This window comes from Papio anubis, chromosome 18 (assembly GCF_008728515.1).
Source record: "Papio anubis isolate 15944 chromosome 18, Panubis1.0, whole genome shotgun sequence".
NCBI classification, from domain to species: Eukaryota; Metazoa; Chordata; class Mammalia; order Primates; family Cercopithecidae; genus Papio; species Papio anubis.
In genome coordinates this window covers 50575129-50598367 of record NC_044993.1, presented here as the reverse complement: position 1 = coordinate 50598367, position 23239 = coordinate 50575129, and the positions used below count along the sequence as shown (strand labels likewise).

The window sequence follows — 23239 nt, the reverse complement described above, 5'->3', positions numbered from 1 at the left end:
CTCAGCCTCCCGAGTAGCTGGGACTACAGGCGCCCACAACCGCGCCCGGCTAATTTTTTGTATTTTTAGTAGAGACGAGGTTTCACCGTGGTCTCGATCTCCTGACCTTGCGATCCGCCCGCCTCGGCCTCCCAAAGTGCTGGGATTACAGGCGTGAGCCACCGCGCCCGGCCTAACACTCATTCTTAAACTGGCTTTTTTTTTCTTTTTTTTTTTTTGAGGCAGTCTTGCTCTGTCACCCAGGATACAGCGTAGTGGGGCAATCTCGGCTCGTTGCAACCTCTGCCTCCCAGGTTCAAGTGATTCTCGTGCCTCAGCCTCCCATGCTGTGATTATAGGCGTGTGCCACCACACCCAACTAATTTTTGTACTTGTAGTAGAAACAGGGTTTTGCCATGTTGGCCAGGCTGGTCTCAAACTCTTCACCTCAAGTGATCTGCCCTCCTCGGCCTCCCAAAGTGCTGGGATTGCAGGCGTGAACCACCGCACCCATTCTAAACTTGCTCTTAATTTGGCTATCATTCTAAAATGTAGCTTTACTTAAATACTAAAAACTTCTAGCTAAATATCCAAACAGTTTTTGAATACAAAGCCACTCATTTTCCTACGAGAGATTTGTTTTTCAGCTGGCAATGACCACAGAATCACCTGATCTAATGTTCTAATCGTACAGTCAAGGAACCCGAAGCCGAAGGAGGTCAAGTGGTCTGGCCAGGCACCCCAGAGAGAGGCAGGAGTCAGACCTGAGTGCTGATGGCCCCAGCCTCTGTTCAGTGTCTTCCCTATGGGCCAATGGCTTATCTCAGAAGAAGCCTGGCAAGTACAAGCGGGCTGGTTATAACGTCATAATCTGCTAACAAGAAATGCTTTCAATTCTGCAGCAACCCAAGTAATTTCACCTGCCCAGTAGAAAGGACATTCATGTTAAAAACACAGGGTCCACTGCTGGTATGTCACCTGACTCTTCTGCCTCCAAAGGGCTCCATCTGATACAATTGATATGTACTGGCTTGTACTGGACAGACCATCTCTGCAAGGCTATACAACAAGCTACTAAGAGCAGTGGCTCTGGAGGAGGGAAGTGGGTGCCTGGGGAAATGGGCTGGGAGGCACCTTACTGTAAGTTCTTTTGTATATGCTGAATTTTGACCATATAAATGTAGAACCTATTTAAAACAGTAAACTGAAATTTAAAAATCAACAAAGGCATTTACCCATTTTCCCTCTCCCCAAACTATTGATTTTTTCATTTTAATTTTTTATAGAGACAAGGTCTCACTATGTTGCTCAGGCTGGTCTCAAACTCCTGGTCTCAAGCAATCCTCCCACCTCGGCTTCCCACAAAATTATTTTCAAATAAATAAATAATGGGCTCCATCTGTGCTACAAGGAGACTATTCCCAGCTGCCCCAGCTCTGGACAAGGAAGATATGAGAATAATAGGGGATAACTCCTACCTTCTGGTTATGCTGCCTTTCTAAAGGAGGTTAAATACCTACTAAAGATCAATGCAATAATTAAGACAAATATACTGTGCAACTCTGGAACTTTAGGAGTCTGTGGAAAAAAAATAACAGAGAAGTCTATTTTGACAAGTATCACTCAAGATGGCAGCTGTAAATAGTCTGTGGTTTCCCCAACCTGGCCCCAAAGCCACAACAATCTTGTTTCCTATGTCCATAAACAAGGAAACTCTGCTTAACATATGGGTTCATTAATCAAGTATCAACACCGAACTCCTCTACAGGGAGGGCTCTGTGCTTCCTAGAGGTGAACAGCTATCATCAGGGATGAATTAATTAATTAAATAATTAATTATTGAGACAGGGTCTGGCACTGTTGCCCAGGCTGGAGGCCAGTGATGTGATCTCAGCTCATTGCAACCTCCACTTCTGGGGCTCAAGTCATCCTGCCACCTCAGCCTCCTGAGTAGCTGGGACTACAGGCATGTGCCATCATGTATGGCTAATTTTTTATTTTTTATTTTTTTTTTTGAGACGGAGTCTCGCTGTGTCTCCCAGGCTGGAGTGCAGTGGCGTGATCTCGGCTCACTGCAAGCTCCGCCTCCCGGGTTCACGCCATTCTCCCGCCTCAGCCTCCCAAGTAGCTGAGACTACAGGCGCCCGCCACCACGCCCGGCTAGTTTTTTGTATTTTTAGTAGAGACGGGGTTTCACCATGTTAGCCAGGATAGTCTCGATCTCCTGACCTCGTGATCCACCCGCCTCGGCCTCCCAAAGTGCTGGGATTACAGGCTTGAGCCACCGCGCCCGGCCAATTTTTTATTTTTTAGAGAGATGGGGTTGTGCCATGTTGCATAGGCTGGTATTGAACTCCTGAGCTCAAGCAATCCGCCTGCCTTGGCCTCCCAAAGTGCTGGGATTACAGGAGTGCAGCACCATGCCTGTCCAGGGATGAATTTTAAAAGCTCTAAAGACTTAATTTGTAAAACGCATGCCAATCGCACAAAAAGAAATAATTCTCTAATCTAATAGTCTACCCTATGTGACCCATGAGAGTTGTACCATGTCAATGGTGGCTGGACTGAGAAGGTCACCTGCCCCATGTCTCTTTCCTTCCATTCTTGCCTCTTCCCATGCAGGGAGCACGTGATGAGGCCTTTGGGAGGCTCCTCCTATGTTTTCTAGAGCCCTGGAGACTGCTACAATTTTCTCCATATCAGTCTTCTCTCACCATTGTTGTGGTAACTCCTCTTCCCAAGTGCAAAGTGTAGGCATCCTCAAAACCCTGTCTTTGGTACTTTCATTTGACGTTGGAAAAGGAAAGCTAAAGCATTAAGTTTCAGAAATGAGGACCAAGCACTTTTGCCCCAGGGGCCTGGAATATTCCCACCACCTGCCACTAATTTCCCTCCTTTATAGGGCAGACACCACCTCCTCCAGGAAGCCTCACTTGACTACCTCCCTCTTCCTCTGGTACCCATCCTGGGCCCCTCATAACACCCTGTGCATGTTTTATTGAGTATCTTGTTTTATAGTGATCCATTTGTATGCATCTCCCCCACAAGACCATGAAAACTTACATTTCATTCATTTTATATCTCCAGCACTTGTACACAGTAGGTGATTGATAAGTATTTGTTTCTACTGAATATATGTGACACTTGGACTGTGTCTCAAGGAAGACAACAGGAACTAGATAGAACTGTGAGGGACAGTGACATATTTGGGGACTGGTGAGTGTTATGTGGCTGACACAGAGTGTGAATGGGAGGAAGTAGGAGACAGTGAAGCTGATAAGGAGAAATGGAATCAGCTGAGAAAGGGCTTAAGCCATCTAAAGAGCGTGGACTTTATCCCAGGCAATGGGAACCAGCCAGCGTCCCTCAGAAGAGGCACCTCTAGCATTAAGATACTTCCTGTGTGGAACTATTTCACCAGGCATTACAAAACATTTAGCATCTTGGCCAGGCGTGGAAGCTCACACCTGTAATCCCAGCACTTTGGGAAGCCGAGGAGGGAGGATCACTTGAGGTCAGGAGTTGGAAACCAGCCTGGTCAACATGGTGAAATCCTGTCTCTACTAAAAATACAAAAATTAGCCAGGCTTGGTGGCGTGCACCTGTAGTCCCAGCTACTCAGGAGGCTGAGGCAGGAGAATCATTTGAACCGGGTGGTGGAGGTTGCAGTGAGCCGGAATCGCGCCACTGCACTCCAGCCTGGGCGACAGAGCAAGATTCCGCCTCAAAAACAAACAAACAAACAAAAAAAGTTTAGCATCCTGGTTCACCCTCCAAACGTCAGTGGTGTCTGCCAGTCCCTTTGATGACCGAAACTGTCTCTACACATTTCCATATGCCCCCAGGGGTGTAATTCTGGTCCCTGTTAAGAACCACTAAGCCAAGATTCTTTTTTTTAGGCAGGAGGATGATAAGATTGATTTGTATTTCAGGAAATTGACTCTGGTGATTGGGTTGAAGACAGACTGGAAAGGAAATTATAGACAGGAAATGTAGCTCAGGAGGTGACTACAACAGTCCAGGTGAGAGGGAGTCAGGTCTTACATTAAGGCCAAGGTGGTAGAGATGGAGTGGAGGTGAGCAATTTAAAATATTCACAGAGAGAAATCAAAGGACTTGCTAATCAGGCAGTTATGGGGTTTGGAGGATAAAATAAAAGCGAGGCCCAGCACAGTAGCTCATGCCTGTAATCCCAACACTTTGGGAGGCCAAGGCGGGAGAATTGTTTGAGCCTAGGAATTCAAGACCAGCCTGGGCAACAGATGAGACCTCATCTCTACTATGAAAAAAACAAAAAAACAAAAAAACAAACACAATTAGCCAGGCTTAGTGGCACGAGCCTGTAGTCCCAGCTACTTAAAGGTTGAGGTAGGAGGATGGCTTGAGCCCAGGAGGTTGATGTTGCAATGGGCCAGGATCATGCCACTACACTCCAGCATGGACAACAGAGTGAGACCTTGTCTTGAAAAAAATAAAAATAAAAAAATAAAAAATAACAGGGAATATAAGAAAGCCCCCCAGTTTCCAGCCTGCATAAAAGGGTGGATGGAATTCAGAGAGTCAACACAGAAGGAAGAACTGATCATGCATGCTAGAATACAGACATCTAAGAGAGTAAGTTTTTTGCTTGGTTGAAAATGGCTTAGAAGTCACTGGCATAAACACATCAGTTAGAAGCCATAAGAACAGAGGAGGTGACCCAGAGAATATGACTTGGAGAATAAGGAAGAGAAGCAGAGAACCTAAGGAAACAATGTGAAAAGGGTGAGCACAGCAGAAGGCGGCAAGACAAGGACAACAAGCTGCAGGAAGCAGAACCAGTAGGCCGGGTCTGGTTCTGAGGGACGGAGCTTTGCAGCAAGTGTGGAAGCATAGGTGTATGCAAACTTCCATTCCTGTGACAGACGTGATTGCAGAATCCTCACTGTTGTGCAAGAGTGGAATAACCCTGCTGCCACGGTGCCCCATAAAAGTCTGTAGGAAACATAAAAGGGTAACACAGATCATCTGCATACTATTAATAGTGCTCACTTTTGAGACACCTGGTGACAATATAGCAAATCATAGCCTCCCTGTGTGTCACCGAAACTGTCACTTCAATGTTGCATGGGCTCTAAGGTTTACTGCACGCTCATAAGCTGGGAACTTGTAAAAGCAAGGATGGAACTCCCTCATGAACAAAGGTTGCTGTGCTCCACTGGCTCTACCTAGGAACTGAATGCTCTGAACAAGTGGACCCTGAACAGACACTGGAGGGGTCTCCTAGAGTCCATCCCTCTTCCTCTCTATACTAGTATCCTGATTCTTCTCAGGGATCTACACTGGCCTTGATAAAGTCTATGAGCTAGAGGTAAGACCATAGCCCATGCTCTAGGCCTGGGCCCAACAACCTTAAACCAATCAGCACATCCCATCTCCTCACCCCCTCTCCATGGCAACTAGGGTGGAACAGAACAGTCAAAAATGGGGACTGTAACTCCATACAAATCAATGCAATGGAAAGCGCTTTCAATCTGCCAAGAGTTTGGAAAAAGCAGCTTTCTCACTCCATCAAGAAAAACTACTGGGGCCAGGTATGGGTGGCTCACGCCTGTAATTCCAGCACTTTGGAAGGCCGAGGTCGGAGGACTGCTTGAGGCCAGGAGTTCTACATCAGCCTGGGTAACAAAGCGAGATCCCAATCTCTACGAAAAAGTTCAAAAAATTAGCCAGGCATGGTGGTGTGTACTGTGGTCTCAGCTGCTTGGGAGACTGAAGCGGGAGGATCTCTTGAGTCCAGGAGTTTGAGGCTGCAGTGAGCTATGACTGTACTACCGCACTAGAGCCTGGGTCATGGAGTGAGACCCCACCAGGAAAGAAAAGAGGAGAAGGGAAGGGAAAGGGGAAAGGGGAAGGGAAGCAAAAAGAAAAGATAAAAAAAAAAAAAAAGAAAGAAAAAGAGGCGGGAGGGGAGAGGAGGGGAACTACTGGGAAAGAGGCTCTCCCACTGGCCACACTCAAGGAACAAGTAGCCATAGCAGCTGCCAGTAGCCAACTTGCCATCATGAGGGTGCCTGTTCAGGGACAAAGCAGACACTGAGGGCAGAAGAGAGAGGAGGAAGGAAACTGCGTTTTTCATCACATTACTGAAATGTTACATGAAGCCTGACCTCAAGTCCATCCCAACCTCTGGACTTTTCAGTTAGCAAACCAATACATTACTTCTACTTCAACGTCTATTTAAGACAGGCTTTCCGCTTTCTGTCAGCAGAAGATGCATAACCGACACAGCCATTCTCTTATCAATGACACATGATCGTGGAGCCTTCAAAAGCACCTGGAGAAGATTCCGTGTAAGGAGTGCTTCCAGCCCAGCGATGTCTTAAACACAAAAGAATGCTATGGTCATGCAGTCGTCACGAGCGTGCTTGGTGATAGAAGTCACCAAAGGCCAATCCACTGATGCCACTTAGGACAACCAACCAATCCCGGGGTTGAAAAGCCTCAGAGAGACACAGGAACTGTGGGTCTGAGTCACATCTGATACTCACGTGTCTCTTCTCGGCATCGGTGCCATGCTGGCCCTGGAAACATGCCACCAAGCGCTTATGGGAATGGTGGCATACTGACCGCACCGTGTCCAGGCGTCGCTCAATCTGACAAGGCAGAGACAAAAGAGAACACATTCATCCTCTTCCTTTTGTGGTGTCTGCATGCTGGTAGGAAAAGCACGGCTGAATCTATGTGCAGGGAAAAGGGATGATCTTGGGTGCACCTTGCTGTCGCACTGAGTGGTGCCAGTCAGCTTACACACTACAGCACCAGAAAAGCACCAGGTCAGACCAGGCAGAGATGCGAATGAATGATCCAGGCCCAGACCCACTGACAAGTGGAAAAAAACACAGGGATGCCAAAGAGCTCTCTCCAGCTCATGGCAACAGAGCCTTCCACACAATGTACATCAGACAGAAGAAGCAAAATAAATGTTCCACAATTTAACTGTAAGATCTGTGTTTTCAAAATTTTTCCTTATTGGGTTTGAGTGGGTGTGTGTGTGCGTGCGTGCGTGTGTGTGTGTGTGTGTGTGTGTGTTTTAAATAAACCTCTAAAGCAGAATGGGCAGTCAGCTTAGGGAACCCACGCATCATAAGCAGCTTCCCAAAATACTATTGCTAGAATATGGCTGTTTATGGCCAAGAGAGCTGCTTTTTACAGGAAGGAATGCCAAAAATGTGTATTCTGATGACTCATGAAGAATGAGAGCAGGCCCTTTGGGATGCTTTCTATTTTAAAGATAAATCAACAAATTCAAAACAGAACATATTTTGACCCCAAACCATTTTACGCACTGAGATGGCTTGTGCCTCTTTCTCAAAAGAGCAGCGTTTCTTCAGATCCAAGCCCATAGCCCAGGACTCAGGGCTGGAGGGCAAGGGGACATTTAGGAGCAGATTCCACATTACCTTCCCCAAATCTTGCAATGGCCAGATTTTCAAACATTAGAAAACTAATGTACATTCATTTGCCACCAGAGAAAAGCAAAATGAACAAAGCAAAAAATGAGCAAAGTAATTCCGTAATTTAATTTCGATTCCAATTTCCACTAGAATGTAAACTCCACGAGGACAGAAGCCTTGATCTGTTTTGTTCACTGATTTCTCCCAGTGCCTTATCTTTCACAGAAACAGAAGGTGCTCATTTAATATCTGTTGAGAAGAACCATGTCTATTGAGTCCCTGTGCAAGGTGGTATTCAAGAAACAACAGCAAATAAATGCTGGTTCCGCCCCGCTGGGACGCACAGCCCCCTGGGGAAATGCCACACAACTGCTCTAACAGAGATGGGAAAAAAGAAGCAGGAGAACACAGGGCAAATCAAGGGATGTTTCACGTCAGAAACAGTGTCTGTGGCTTGCACTGGCGGTAATAACAACAACAGATCACTAATACCTAGCACTTACCACATGCCAGGCTCCGTTCCCAGTGCTGTTCCTGCTTAACTCATTAAACCCTCCTAACAACCTGTGAGGTGGATACAGCCTTTCCCTCAGTTTAGAGAAGTGGAAACTGAGGCACAGGAAAGTTCAGTAAATCCCTGAAGCCACAAAGCTAACCAGGGGCAGACCTGAGACTCAAACCCAGGTAGCTGGGTTTCAGATCCCCTTTTCATCATCATGCAACCAAACTGATTTTCTTTCCTGCTCAAAATCACACTAATTAATTTTATTCTGCTTCTGGTTTAAAAAAAAAAAAAAAAAAAAAGCCCACAAGCCTCAATTCTCACACAGGAATTTTTTTCCATTCTTTAAACAGATCATTTAAAGGAGACTATATTTTGTTACCTGTAATAGATCTTCACTGAGGACTTCTGTTTTCTCAGCTCTGTGGGAAAAATTAAAAGTTCAGAGTTAGAAATCCAAAAGTGAAAGGCAACTCCTAAAATTCCATAATTATTAGCCTGGAGTTTAAAGCAAAACAGGCAGAAATGAATTTAGAAGGGTTGGCGGGGGCATTTTACCCATTTTTACATCAGACAGCAATTTAAGCAAAACCAAAGAAAAATAACTAAACAAACTTTGTGGGGAACAGCAGCCCAAAACAAGAACAAACGATCCTGAGTAGTGCTTCCCCAACTTGAGCAGGTACAGAATCACCAAGCGCAGGAGGCGCTGACATAAAATGCCATTTCCCAGGTCCCTCTGGAGATTCTATTCTGATTCAATAGACCCTGCATTTTTAACAGCCAATCCTTGCTCAGAATTCCAGTGCAGGAGGTCTCTAGACAAGGCTTTGAGAAAACACTGTCCTACAGAAGCTTAAACTTCAGTTCACAACCAGAAATGTTACGCAAAGATACAAGTCTAGACCATCACACACAGTAACAATTAGTTCCTCCTTCAAATTCCCTCTCCATCCTTACTTTTAAAAGAAACAAAGTATTTCCACAACTTTCTCTGTTATGCTTTGAACTACTACTAATTTCATCGACCATTCCATTAAACCAACACGGTGGCCAGCAATCAGAAGAGGCATTCCAAGCTGATGGAGTCTCAATTGTCAGACCATAATAATTTTTATTTTTATGTTATTATTATTTTTTGAGACAGTCTCACTCTGTTGCCCAGACTGGACTGCAGTGGTGTGATCTCGGCTCACTGCAACCTCCACCTCCCAGATTCAAGCGATTCTCGTGCCTCGGCCTCCCAAGTAGCTGGAGTTACAGGCGCATACCACTTTGCCCAGCTAATTTTTGTATTTTTAGAAGAGACGCGGTTTCGCCATGTTGGCCAGGCTGGTCCTGAACTCCTGACCTCAAGTAATCTGCCCGCCTTGGCTTCCCAAAGTGCTGGGATTACATGTGTCAACCACGGCGCCTGGCATGGAGGAAATTTTTAAAAGAGAAAGAAAAAGTATGTTTCAGTTCTGAACAGTGAAGGGAGTCAGGGGGAAGGCTCTCAATGAACCGGAAATTCAGAATGGGGGTTGCATATCTTGGCCAGGAACCAATGCAAGAGAAGGAAAAGCTCTTTGAGCCAGAAAGTAAAGGAGACCCCTACAATGACCTCGAAACGCTGCTAAGCTCAGAGCAGTGCCAACTGTGGGCTAGGGAACGTAGTGCGCTGCTCCTCCAGTCTCCACTTAGGGCAACGGCACGTTAGTCAGAACAGGGCATTGCCACGGGGGATTCTAACATTTGTCATCATGGCACTGTCCCAGTTAACCTGGAGATGCCTATAGGGTGGCTGGCTCACTCACCAGTTTCTGCAGGAGACTGGAATTCTGACCTGACTCAAATACCTCTCAGGGCCAGAGGATCAGGGCCTGGAGACAAAGTCAAGGCCCCAGCTTCCAGACGCAGTCAATTCTCAACTCTATGAAAAGGTTCCACCAGCAGCAGGCCAACATATGCCACCCTAGACCTTGCTTGGCATGCACAGTGCCAGACATTGCTGAAGAGCCAAACACGGGTAGTCATACCAGTTAGGGAAGGGAAGCAGGGCCCCAGCTGACCATGAGGTCAAAGAACCAGACTCAAAAAGAAACCTGACAGTCAGCCTAGCAAGAACACACCTGGCATGAGATCATTAGAGCTTCACCATTAGACGCCCCCATTCCTCTTGCCAACGCCTCATCCCTCCTTTAGCAGAATGCCACCAGGGATTGGGTAACTTTTGCCTTTCTTCCCTAGCCAAAACCCCCAAATCTGGACAGGGCCCTGTACATCTCTGACAGAATCCCCTCAACTCTAAAATGACTTCCTTCTGTAAGTACGAGTATACACAGAAAAGTCTCAAGGCCTACTAAAATTTTCACAAGTTCACAGATTCGACCTGAGAATCAGAATAAATATGTCCTTTTTCAGAGCAGATTATTTTTAAAAAAATAACAGAAGAAGAGAAGAACTTGCTCTACAATCCCAGTGTGGGTTATAAGCAGATGTGGGAGAGTTAGTAATAGCTCAGGGGTATGCTAGAGGCAGCTCAGAACAACCAACCATGTGCATCTTTTCCCAACTTCTTGCTCAGTAACCTCACACTGGTACTTGAAATTAAAAACATAAACAACCACAAACAATTCAAATAGGAGCTTGGCAGTTATTAAACTGTTATGAACACAGTGCTGCAACAGCCACAAAGAAAATAAAGCAAACATAAAAACGAGGCAAGTATTAACTTCAGGAAAAACAAAAAGTCGACTAGAAACAGAAAGATAGTCATAGTACTAGTAGGCTCAGCTGCAAATAATTGATTAGACATAATATAAACATCAAATAGTAATATAATGAAAAATTATAACCGTATTGGAAGGATGGGGGAGCAGACGCAGAGGGAAAGGGCTGTAAACCCTCAGATATCAGAACAGAAAGTCAACAGACAATACCTAATTTGATAACCCAAAGGACCGTTTACATGTATTACTTATAATTATGAATATGAATAAATGTCACAATAAACTGTTAATAATTCAAAGTAGTTGCTTCTGGAGTTGGGAAATCTCAGAGAGTAGGGAGTGAACCCACCATATTTTGTGATAAGCCTTTACTATATTATTTGACTTTTCAAACTACATGAATACAGTTTTGAGGTTTTTAAAAAATAGCATGTTACTTACATTTTTAAGTAGCATGTTTGATATGGCCAGGGGTGAAGCATGCCTAACTTAAAGAACTGGTCCAATGTCAAGCTCTACAAATGCACAACTGAAAACATACCTCAGAGTATCCAAAACGTAAAGAATATCAGTATATTTCCAGCCATTTTTTTTTTCAAATTAACTGGACCCTCTGCTTTAGAGGTATTTTACGTGAAAAGGTCTGGAGGCTGAAAACTATACTGAATATATTATATGAAAATGTTAATGTACTGTTTACAAAGAAATTTCCCCTATGCTTCCTGTGTTTGTGGAGGCTATATATGTTACAATAACAAAATCAATTTTAGATCTGCAGGCTTAGTTGTTTTTTTTTTAAATCAATTGTAGAGGCTGGCGGGGGGGCGGTGTGGCTCACACCTATAATCCCAGCACCTTGGGAGGCCGAGGTGGGTGGATCACTTGAGGTCAGAAGTTCAAGACCAGCCTGGTCAACATGGCAAAACCTCATCTCTACTAAAAATACAAAAATTAGCCAGATGTGGTGCCACACACTTGTAGTCCCAGCTGCCTGGGAGGCTGAGGCACGAGAATTGCTTAAACTTGGGAGGCGGAGGGTGCAGTGAGTTGAGATTGTGCCACTGCACTCCAGACTGGGCAACAGAGTGAGACTCCGTCTCAAAAAAGAAAAAAAAATTGTACAAAAAAAATCCAAAACCCAACTAGAGTTCCCTGAGATTATTAAAAGTGACCTATAATTGGGAAGAATTACTTTTAAGTGACAAATCCATATTATACTCCATCATTATATGGAGTATAATACACAAACTGGAATGGATCCCTTACACAAAGATTCTCTTGCTGGCCTGTGGGCTGTCCATCTTAATTTTCAGGACTTGGCACTGTCTCCATCTCTTCCAATAATGTGGTCCAAATGGCCTGATCTCCCTCATCACTGTGACTGGTCCAAGCCTCGGTGCTTCCTATCATGAACTGTTTTGCAGTGTTCACCTTTACCAGAGATATGAAAAGTCCAGCAATTATTCCACTATCGGCCAAGGTGCCCGTTCAATAGGCATGTACATAAGCCACAGAAACATGCTGGTTTTTACTGAGAAATGTTATCTTGGGTTGAGTTTTTGTAATTCATTAAAGCAAGGCAGGGGGCAAGAGACTGAATTCATCAAGACACCTACAGACAAAAAAAAAACCAAACAAACAGTAGACAAAGTGATCTAATCATAAAAATAATACTTGATAAATCAAAATAAATAAATAAATATATATATAAAAATATAATTTTTTTTTTGAGACAGGGTCTCGTTCTGTCACCCAGGCTGGAGTGCAGTGGCACAATCTCAGGTCACTGCAATCTCTGCTTCCTGGGCTCTAGTGATTCTCCCACCTCAGCCCACCAGGTAGCTGGGACTACAGGCATGAGCCACCACGCTCAGCTAATTTTTGTATTTTTAGTAGAGACAGGATTTCACCATGTTGGCCAGGCTGGTCTCAAATTCCTGAGCTCAAGCGATCTGACTGCCTCGGTCACCCAGAGTGCTGGGATTACAAGCATGAGCCACCGCGCCCAGCCAGATTTTTGGGTTTTTTTTTTTTTTTTTGAGACAACGTTTTGCTCTTCCACCCATGCTGAGTGCAGCGGCCTGATCACAGCCCACAGCAGCCTCGAACCCCTGGGCTCAAGCTATCCTCCCACCTCAGCCTTCCTAGTAGCTGGGACGAGAGATGTGCACCATCATGCCCAGGTAATTTTTTAAATATTTTTTATAGAGATGGATTCTTACTGCATTGCCCAGGCTGGTCTCAAACTCCTGAGCTCAAGCCATCCTCCCGCCTCCACCTCCCAAAGTGCTAGGCGTCAGCCACTGCGCCCAACCGAGATTGTTTTGAATCAGACATTTTGCTCCATGTTCCTAAACTTTTTGTATATGGGTTTTTTCTGCTTTGTCAGAGCCTTCTTTGTGTCCAGTGTTCTGGGCTTGAAAACACCCTTGAATGTTTCCTGTCTGCAACTGGAAAAACAATACGAATCAGGAAGGAACTTCCCACTCGCCATTTTACTCTGGGGTTTGTTTTTTCCTATGAAGCTATTCTGCAATTTCACTAGTCACTCAAACAAGGCTTATACCAGGCAGGATTTTAAATTTGCTTTTTGGTAAAGCACAGATTTTCTCCTTGTAATTCTCAAAGCAACGGTGCTGCCCAGGCCTTGATAGGGTCACTTTCCCTTGACCTGGTATGGTAATGTCCAACCCTGCAGTGTGGCTAATAGGATGTTTCACTGAGCTCACTTGCCAGGCAAGAAGAAAACAGAAATGTTTTCAGTCTGGAATACCAAAAAGACAGAAAATGCTCAGACCAGGTAAGAGTCAAAGGAAAATTTCCAATTGGTCTGATATTTTCCATCTCTAATCATGGATTTCTGGAAGTTTCCTTCATAAAACATGTACTATGGGAGCCAGGAACTCCCACACCATGGACACGAATGCTCAAGTCCACACGGTCAATGCAGGCTGTGGTCTTCCAAGCAATGATCACTACTGTCCTCCCTGCTAGACAGCAGGTTCCATGAGGGCAGAGACAGAGCTCTGAAGTCATCACTCCTCCCTAGCGCCAAGCTCAGCACCTGCCTGCCATTTAAGAAATACACACTGAATGAATGAATGGATGTCTATCACATCTTTGGGAAAAAGGACATTCACAATGTCAAACAAAATCTAATAAAATTAGGTCAAAAAGCAGCCATAGGTGTATAGAACTGCCTTCCACAGTAAAATCCATAATGACTAAAATTGAAATGTGATATTACCTTTCAAGGTTAATCTTTTTATAAAATGGAAAAAAAAAACCAGTTGAAAACCAAAAAAAAAAAAAAAGTCTACAGGGGGTGGGGGGAGGCGAAATCCACAGTTTTAAAAATTTTATGTTAAAAGAGGAGGGAAAGCCATTCCTCCAATCCCATATCCCAGAGGAAACTACTGTTACGAATTTGTTATACATCCTTCCCAATTTGTTTTCTAAATTTAAACTAGTGCTTCTCAACTGGAGGCAACTGTGTCCCCAGAGGACACTTGGCAATGTCTAGAGACATTTGTGGTTGTCATGATGGGTATCTGTAGGGTAGAGGCCAGGATGCCACTAACTATCCTAAATGCAACCCCCCCACACACACTAAATAATATAAAGAATTATGAACAAGGAAGGATACAGCCCTGGATTTGTTTCCTATTGCTGCTGTAACAAATCACCACAAACTTAGTGGCTTGAACAACACAAGTGTATTATATCACACTTCTCAAGTCAGAACTTCCAACCAGGTCTCCCTGGGCTACAATCAAGGTGGCAGCAGGGCTGAATGCCTTCCTGGACACGTGAGGGGAGTATCTGCTTCCTCGCCCTTTCCAGCTTCTTGAGTCGGCCGCGTTCCTTGTCCTCCTCCTGCACTGTCAAAGCCGGTACGGTTCACTCTGGGCCTCTCTGCCACAGTCACATCTTCCTCTGACTCTGCAACCTCCCTCTTCCACTGCTAAGGACCTCTGCGATTACACTGGGCCCACCTGGCTAATCCAGGCTAATCTCCCTTTCTGCTGATTAGAAATTTTAATTCTATCTCCAAACTTAGTCCCCCTTTGCCATGTAATCTAAGACACTCAGAGATTCTGGAGACTGGGACCTGGACATGTTTGGGGAAGGCAGAGCATTATTCTGCCTACTTCAGGTCCAAGTGTCAACAGTGCCAAGGCTGAGAAGTGATTTCAAAGGACATACATACACACACACACATACATGCACACACATACACACACACGCACACAGGTAGGCAGAGAGACATGAGGGGCATTTTTACATGTCAGAACACACATGTACAACTCTACCGCCTCTTTTATGCCTGTACAGTAACCTATTCTGTGGATATACCATGTTCTACTTAACTGCACAAAGGCAAGGCAGCACCACGAAACCCTCCAGCCTCATATTCAATCTAATTGAACTGTGGACTGAAGACAGCTCAAGACCATCAAACCTCCATATCACAAATGGTTCCTCCAAGGCTGCAGGGATCTACTTGAGTCTTCATAATAGCCAACAACAGTAGCAGCTACATTTGCTGGGTGCTTTCTATGCCCAGACACTAGGCTGGCACCTACATCTATTCTAATTCTCACATCAACCCTGTTGGGTAGGAACCACTATTTCCCCCATTTTACATATGAGGAAAGTGAGGCCTTGAAAGGTAACTTGCCCAGGACCCCAGCACTAATAAGTGGGACTGTGGGATTCAAACCCAGAGGGACTGACTAGCAAGCCCTACACTTAGTTTATCTAAACCAAGGGTCAGCAAACTATACCTGCAGCCTCAACCTAGCTCACCGCCCATATTTTATGTCCAGAAAGCTCAGAAGACTGATTATTTTAAAATGACTGGAAAAAAACAGTATTTGGTAACACATGAAAATTTTATGAAATTCACATTTCAGTAACACATGAAAATTTTATGAAATTCACATTTCAGTGTATTAGAGAAGTTTCACTGGGACACAGCCAGGCTCATGTGTTCGTGTGCTATCTGCGGCTGCTTCTGAGCCTCAACAGCAGAACTGAGTTGTTGCGAAAGACATCACCGTATGACCTGCAGAGCTCAAAATATTTGCTATCCAGCCATTTACAGAAAACGCTGGCCAATCCCAGGTCTCTATCAGTAACTCTTGCAGGATGTGGTGCAAACCTCAACAGCTGGCTTTTTAGAATCACTTTGAGGATGGGTGAGGCTGGGCTGGAGGTGTATTTTCTCTTCCTGGACACTCTGCCTAATAGGCAAGCAGCAGCTGCCAAAATGAACAGGGGTGGCTGCCTCTGATAATTCAGTCCGAATGTGGAGGCACAGCCCAGTGCTGGTGACACTGGTGACAGGAAGAAATCAGAAGTTATGTCTCCCCTGCACCTACGCACCTTCATCCACTCACCTCCTCAAAAACGCTGAAGTATTTTAATCACTGTTTTCTGGTCTCTACTGATAAACATATTTCAGGACAAGACCTAAATAAACACAGTTCTCTACCCAAGAGTTCAGCAACAATAAACATTTCAGGCTTGCAGACCATACTGTCTCTATGTAATGACTCAGCTTGCCACTGCAGCACAAAAGCTGCCACAGACATTGTATAAATGAACGGACCTGGCTGTGCCCCAATAAACCTTTATTTATGGACACTGAAATGTGAATTTTGCCTAATTGTCATACGTCATGAACTACTGTTCCTCTTTTAATGTTTTTCAACTATTTAAAAATGCCAAAACCATTCTGAGCCTGCAGCAGCCGCATTTAACCCACAGACCAGAGTTTGCTGACCCCTGATCTATGTACAAGTGAAGTCCATTTTCCCATGAAACTGCAATCCTTTTTAATCACTTCCCAAATCCAAATTCTTCTTACTCAGAAGGGGGATTTCTGTGCTTTCCCAACTGGCATTTCAGGGGTTGAGAGACGCTGGCTTTTCCAGACTTTGCCAAATTGCTCCTTTTCAATCCTTTCAGTCATCCTGGGGCCTTGAGAGCAGGGGCTCATCTTTCTACCACCAAGGTCACTCCCCACCCAAGGACGGCAAATACATGGCCGAGGTGCCAACACGAACATCAAACATCAATGGCTCCCACGGCTCCTGGGCTCACAGGGCTGCTGGGTTTTGGTTTACAAATTCACATGACAGATCACCGTTCTGCTGGCTTTTACACTTGCACACTGACTGATATGTCAATTAAAATGAAAAAACAAAATGGGGCATGGAGAGAATTTTTAATGAACTCATTTTCAATGCTGGTTACCAGGAAATATCGGAAAGCATTTTTGAGGAATAAGACAGACTGACTAATCTACCAAGGATCTGAATATTGTATGTAGGGCAACAACACAAACACTACTGCATGCAACGTGATTTGTATTCACAGTGAAACTACAGAGCCCACCCAGGGCCAGGCAGTGGATTCCATTCTGCTGGGAATGTGATTTTGTGCAACACTGTCATCTCCCGTTACAAGTGTTTACAAAATCCACCTGCGCCTCTGAGCCCAGTTTGGATGCCATAATTTGATTTCATAGTGAGCTGGAGGACTACTGAGTAAGTTTTTACTGTTTTATCTCATTAGATTAGCTGTCATCTTAGATTTCTGGGAAGGAATCTAAAATCTACTTAATTGGATTTTTAAAATAAAGGACTCTCTGCAACTTTAAAAATGAAGCAATTTGTTATACCTGCCACAAAGCAGTTTAAAAGTCGTAAGAGAGTTTACAGAACTCTAAAGGGATGCTATTGGGAAAAAATTGTTCCCATGCCTAACACTGAAAAGAAAAAGGATACTTATCGGGGGGAAATGATTCAACAGAAAATATTTTGGCAATGACATGGGAAAAATAGATCTAATAGTTCTATACTCTGAATTATTTCCCCAAATGATGGTATTTTGCCCACGTATTTACAGCTTCTCTAGGACAGGGTTATAACATTTAATTTTTACTTTAAATGACAATAAAAGCCTTCTCAATCTTAACTTAATCTTGATAATATTATTTGAATTCCAGTGACTAAGATGAACAGTTACATTTTACCCTAAATTGAATTGAGGTTTATCGTTTTCCTGCACATGTAAGCTTACCCACGCAGCGTTTTGTTCGGTCAGTTGGCTTTTTCCCCTCTGGCACATGAAATGGAATCTATTTGCTATCCCTGCTCTAACCACGTGGCCTGTCTCAAAGCTCCACCACCGATTCTTGCTTATAGCAAAGTCTGAAAGAAATCTCCCTTCTGCCATCAACCACCTCAATGGCCTCTCGGGCATTCCAAGTGCCTCACTCCCCAGCCTGCTCCAGTCACTCATGGTACTTGCTTGGACCTGGAGGCAGCTGAGTTTGAAATTTTAAAATTTATTTAAGCAGGCAAAAACATGTGAGAAATATTTTGCAAAATATTGCAATGCAGACAGCACAACCACATAGAGCTACTGCCTAAGGGAAAGGAGCTCAGGAGGAGTCCAGTTTACTGCTCTGGTGAGGCAGCCAGGGGCTAGGAGGAGCTAAAAAGCCACACAGAATATCTAAAGCAGAAGTGCCCAAGGCCAGGCCACACAATGTCAGGGGCTCCCTCCACATCTGGCTCTGACTCAGTGCTGTGACTGATGGCTGCTGGGGAAGCACGCAGCGTCTGAAGACAGGTTGTGCAGGCTCCCTTCCAAACTAGGTCAGCACATTTGGACTTTGACAAGCTCATCCCCATAAAAAACCAGGTTGTAAATGATCATTAAGTTCTCAGTCCAACTTACAAGGACTCATTTAGCTCACAGATTATCTAAGAGACGGCCCTGGCAGGGGCCTATTGAGTTTTCAGAGCCACTCAGAAAAATAGTAGAAAAAAAAGTAGTAGAAAAAGATCTTGGAGGTAACAGTGGTTCTTAACCAGAGCTACACATGACTGTCCTGGAGGCTCTGAAAATAATACAGGTGATGCCACTTACATGGAATGGCCAGAAAATGGGACTCTATAGAGGCAGAAAGTAGATGAGTGGTTGGCTTTGGGGAGGGTGGAGGTGGGGGGAATGGGGATTAACTGTAAAGGAGTATAAAGGTTCTTATTTGGGGTGACAAAAATGTTCTACAATTGGGTTGTGGTGATGGTTATGCAACTCTGTAAATTTACTATGAATCATTGAGTTGTACACTTAAAATGAGACATTTTTTGAAATATGTCAGACACAGAAAGATATATACCACATGTTCTCATTCATATGTGGGAGCCAAAAAAATATATGATCTCATAAAAGTAGAGAGTAGAATTGTGGTTATTAGAGGCCGGGAAGCATAGGGTGGAGGAGAGATAGGGAGAGGTTAATGGATAGGGGTAAATAATTATAGCTAGATGGGAGGAATAAGTGTTAATGTTCTATGGCACTGTAGGGTGAATATGGCTAACAATAACTTAGTGTGCATTTTCAAAAATCTAGAAAAGGATTTTGAATGTTCACAATTCAGGCACAAATGTTCAAGGTGATGGATATGATAATTATGCCAATTTGATCATTACACATTGTAAACATATCAGAATATCACTCTATATCCCATAAATATGTACAAACATTGCAGCCAACTAAAAATAAAAGGGGAAAATGGGTAAATTTTATGATCTATAAAATATACCTCATAGACCAGGCACAGTGGCTCATGCCTGGAATCCCGGCACTCTGGGAGGCCAAGGTGGGAGAATCACCTGAGTCCAGGAGTTCAAGACCAGCCTGGGCAACGTAGGGACACCCCCATCTATACAAAAAATAAAAAACTTAGCCAGGCGCGATGGTGCACACCTGTAGTCCCGGCTACTCGGGAGGTTGAAGTGGGAGGACTGTTTGAGCCCAGGAGATCAAGACTTCAGTGAGCCATGATCGTGCCACTGCACTCCAGCCTGGGCATCAAAGCAAGATCTTGTCTCAAAAGAAAAAAAAAAATTTTTTTTAAAAATTAGCTGGGCATGCTGGTGAGCACTTGTAGTCCAGCTACTTAGGAAGCTTAGGTAGGAGGGTCATTTGAGCCTGGGAAGTGGAGACTGCAGTGAGCCAAGATCACACTACTGCACTCCCGCCTGGGCAACAGAGTGAGACCATGTCCCCCCCCCCGCCCAAACACAAATACACACACACCCCTCATAAAGTTGTCAAAAATAATAATACTGATGCCTGGACCCCAAACTAAAACTAATGAATTAGAACCTCTGGAGGTGGGGCCTGGCTTTTTTTTCTTTTTTTTTTTTAAGCTCACCAGGCAATTCCCAAACAAAGAGAGCACTGAGAACCACTGCAAGAAGAAGGTTCAGGTAGCAACAGCTGGCAGGTGGCAGAGTGAGCAGTGGGACAGACTAGAAGGGTAACGGTCATAACGCACTGCAGCACCGTAGTCTCCAAGGTCCCTGTGCCCTAGGCCATAAACGCATTTTGGAATGAGCTGATGTGCATGATTCACAAGTGGCTTTACTCTGTGGCCTTCACAAGCAGAGAAAACTCAGTTATAAGAAACAGAGTGATACCAGATTCTAAGTTTCACTCCCTGCAAAGGATAAGAAAGCAGGATACAGTCAGAACTAAGAGTTAGGGCTCTGGAGTCAAACAGATCAGACTTTGAATCCCAAGGCTGGACGTTCACAGGTGCACCTTACTAAGCGACATCTCCTCCACGGTGAAATGGGAATAATCATAACCATAAAATAATAATAATAATAACGATACCGCCACCATAGAGGTTGTTTAGGAACACCATCTTATGTACTTCATTTAACGTGTTTGGTGGCACCTAGAGAGGGTTCCTGGAGTGTTAGCTGTTCTGAAAATTACAACAAATAATAACAACCTTCAGATAAATCCCAAGTCTTATCTAAGAATGACCTTTCCAAACTTATCAAGCTCTTCTAGCTTCTGTCTGGAAGAAGTGACAGTCGAGCCTAGACCACACAAAGACAAAAAGCGAGTCAGACTTAGAGCAGAAGCAGGGCAGGATGTTCAATGAAAACAAAGGGTTGGTTGTGATAACACCGTGTGGGGCGGCACCAAAGAGAATCACAGGCAAACAATAAACAGGAACTCAGGGACAGAGTACATGGAGAGTTAGCAAATCCTGCATCAGAAGCTAACGTCTTAAGCTGCTGGGCTTCCCACCACTGCTAAGGAGGCTACAGAAACACCTGCACCAGCGGATCTCAGCTAAGCATGCATCCACAGAGAAGCGAAAGCAAGTCTCCAAGTATAAACCATCTATCCAAGGATGGACTTACTCCAAGAGCCTCAGATTTTAGATCTCTGTTCATTCAGACAGTATTTATGGAGCTCCCACTAAATGTCAGGAACTGAGAAAGAAAAAAGGAAACAGAAATGATACAGTCCCCACCCTTGAGGAGCTCATGAGAAAAAAAGGTCTCATCCTTGATGAGAGACCTTGGGGGCACAGACAGAAGAGTGATGAACTGTGCGGCCAGGACAGCGGGGAAACAGTCCAAGTGGACCTCAGATAAGTCACGACAACCAAAGAGCATGGGGAGAAGGGGTTTGGGGAGGAGTGTGTAATTAGTAGGGTACAGAACAAGAGGTGGAGATGTGGCTGCAAAGAAAGGCTTTGCCTGCCATGGAACGCGGGGGGCAACAGGTAGCCACTGATGGTTTTTCAGTAATGGAATGGCAACAGGTTTGAGTTTCAGCATGAAAAGTCGAATAGCAGGGTACAGGATGGAAGTGGGGAGAACTGGAGGCCTCTGTGGCTATGGAGAGGAGAGACAAGAACACAGACCCCGAACCCAAATAGTTATCCTGGCCAATGACACATAGCTTTTTTTTTTTTTTTTTTTTTTTTTTTTGAGACAGAGTCTCGCTCTGTCACCAGGCTGGAGTACAGTGGCACGATCTTGGTTCACTGCAACCTCCGCCTCCTGGGTTCAAGAGATTCTTGTGCCTCAGCCTCCTGAGTAGCTGGGACTACAGGTGCCTGCCACCATGACCGGCTAATTTTTGTGTTTTTAGTAGAGACGGGGTTTCACCGTGTTGGCCAGGATGGTCTCGATCTCCTGACCTCGGCCTCCCAAAGTAGTGGGATTACAGGCGTGAGCCACTGTGCCTGGCCCGACACACAGCTATTTTAACAGAAACAGTACAGCAGAATCTGACTATAAACTACCAACTTGGAAAAGGTACAAGAAAAATTCATAAATACAGTGCTCTCTGTTCAAGAAAGTAATCAAACATAGAAACTGGAATTGGTGGATCACAACATACGTAATCCAAAAAGTTTTTGTTATTATTTTTTAGAGACGGGGTCTCACTGTCGCCCAGACTGTGGAAAGCAATGGTGTGATCTTAACTCATTTTGGCCTCCAACTCCTGGGCTCAGCAATCCTCCTGTCTCAGCCTCCCAAGTAGCTGAGACTACAGGCACGCACCACCACACTCTTCTAATTTTTGTATTTTTTTTGTACAGACAGGTTCTCGCTACGTTGTCTACACTGGTCTCAAACTCCTGGCCTCAAGTGATCCTCCTGCCTCAGCTAAAATCCTTTTTTTGGAGACAAGGTCTAAAATCTTAAAGTGCTGGCACTGTAGGCATGAGCCACTGTGCCCAGCCAAAACAGAATTTCTTAACACCAAATTTCCAATACTAAAATTAAAAAAAAAAAGTAATAGTAATATTTTGCATTTATACATTGTTTTCTGTTATGAAAGCACTTTTGCCTATATTATTATAATAGGTTGGTGCAAAAGTAATTGTGGCTTTTGCCATTAAAAGTAATGGATGGCCAGGCATGGTGGCTCACACCTGTAATCCCAGCACTTTGGGAAGCTGAGGTGGGCGGATCACCTAAGGTCAGGAGTTCGAAACTAGCCTGACCAACATGGTGAAATCCCATTTCTACTAAAATACAAAAAAAAAAAAAAAATTACCTGGGCATGGTGGTAGGCACCTGTAATCTCAGCTACTCAGGAGGCTGAGGGAGAAGAATCACTTGAACCCAGGAGGCAGAGGTTGCCGTGAGCCAAGATCGCACCACTGCACTCCAGCATAGGTGACAGAGTGAGACTCTGTCTCAAAAAAAAAAAAAGTAATGGGCAAAAACGTGTACCCATACAGTGCAATTTTTATTATCCCTGTTTCGTGGGTGTGCAGGCAGACACCCATTAAATGAATTACACAATGTGAACCAGTCTTTGAACCTTCAGAAAGAGTACCTTCAAGGCCATGGACCAAAGTTAAGTTTCTCTTAAATTTGCAAGCTACATTCTGGTCCAAGCTCCACCACAAACTAACCATAGCATCTAAAAATACATCCCTTAACCTTTCTGCCCCTTACTTTATTTATATTTGCATCAACGTTCTCACAGGACTTTTAAGAGACTACAACAAAATAGCAAAGGAAGGAACATTTTGAAACCTTCCAAACTGGGCTTTGCAGATGTAGGACTGTAACTCCAAAAACGACAAATGTTGCATGGTTTAAACAGGCATCTAGTGCTGAAAATCTGAATAATAGTGGCTCCTCTGGAATTGTACAATGCACACGTCACAGATGTGGTCCAGAAAGTTCCATGCGTAGCATGGTGCACAAAATGAAGAAAAAATAGTTACCCGGAAAGTCAGGGCGAGGCAGCTTTTGAGG

General features: G+C 44.3%; 1 protein-coding gene across 6 annotated transcripts in view; it reads right to left on the bottom strand.

The window, feature by feature from the left end:
• Positions 1–23239, bottom strand: part of ARHGAP17 (Rho GTPase activating protein 17) — a 99001-nt gene that overhangs the window by 53851 nt on the left and 21911 nt on the right. For all 6 annotated transcript variants that reach the window (XR_004179824.1, XM_003916691.5, XM_003916690.5 and 3 more), the window contains exons 2-3: positions 8300–8339; positions 6510–6614 (exon numbers count right to left, since the gene is read on the bottom strand). Coding sequence is in view for 4 of the 6 variants with exons in the window: in XM_003916691.5 (XP_003916740.1) it covers positions 6510–6614; positions 8300–8339 (145 nt within the window). In the remaining 2 variants the exon portion in view is untranslated. The remainder of the gene's footprint in view (positions 1–6509; positions 6615–8299; positions 8340–23239) is intronic.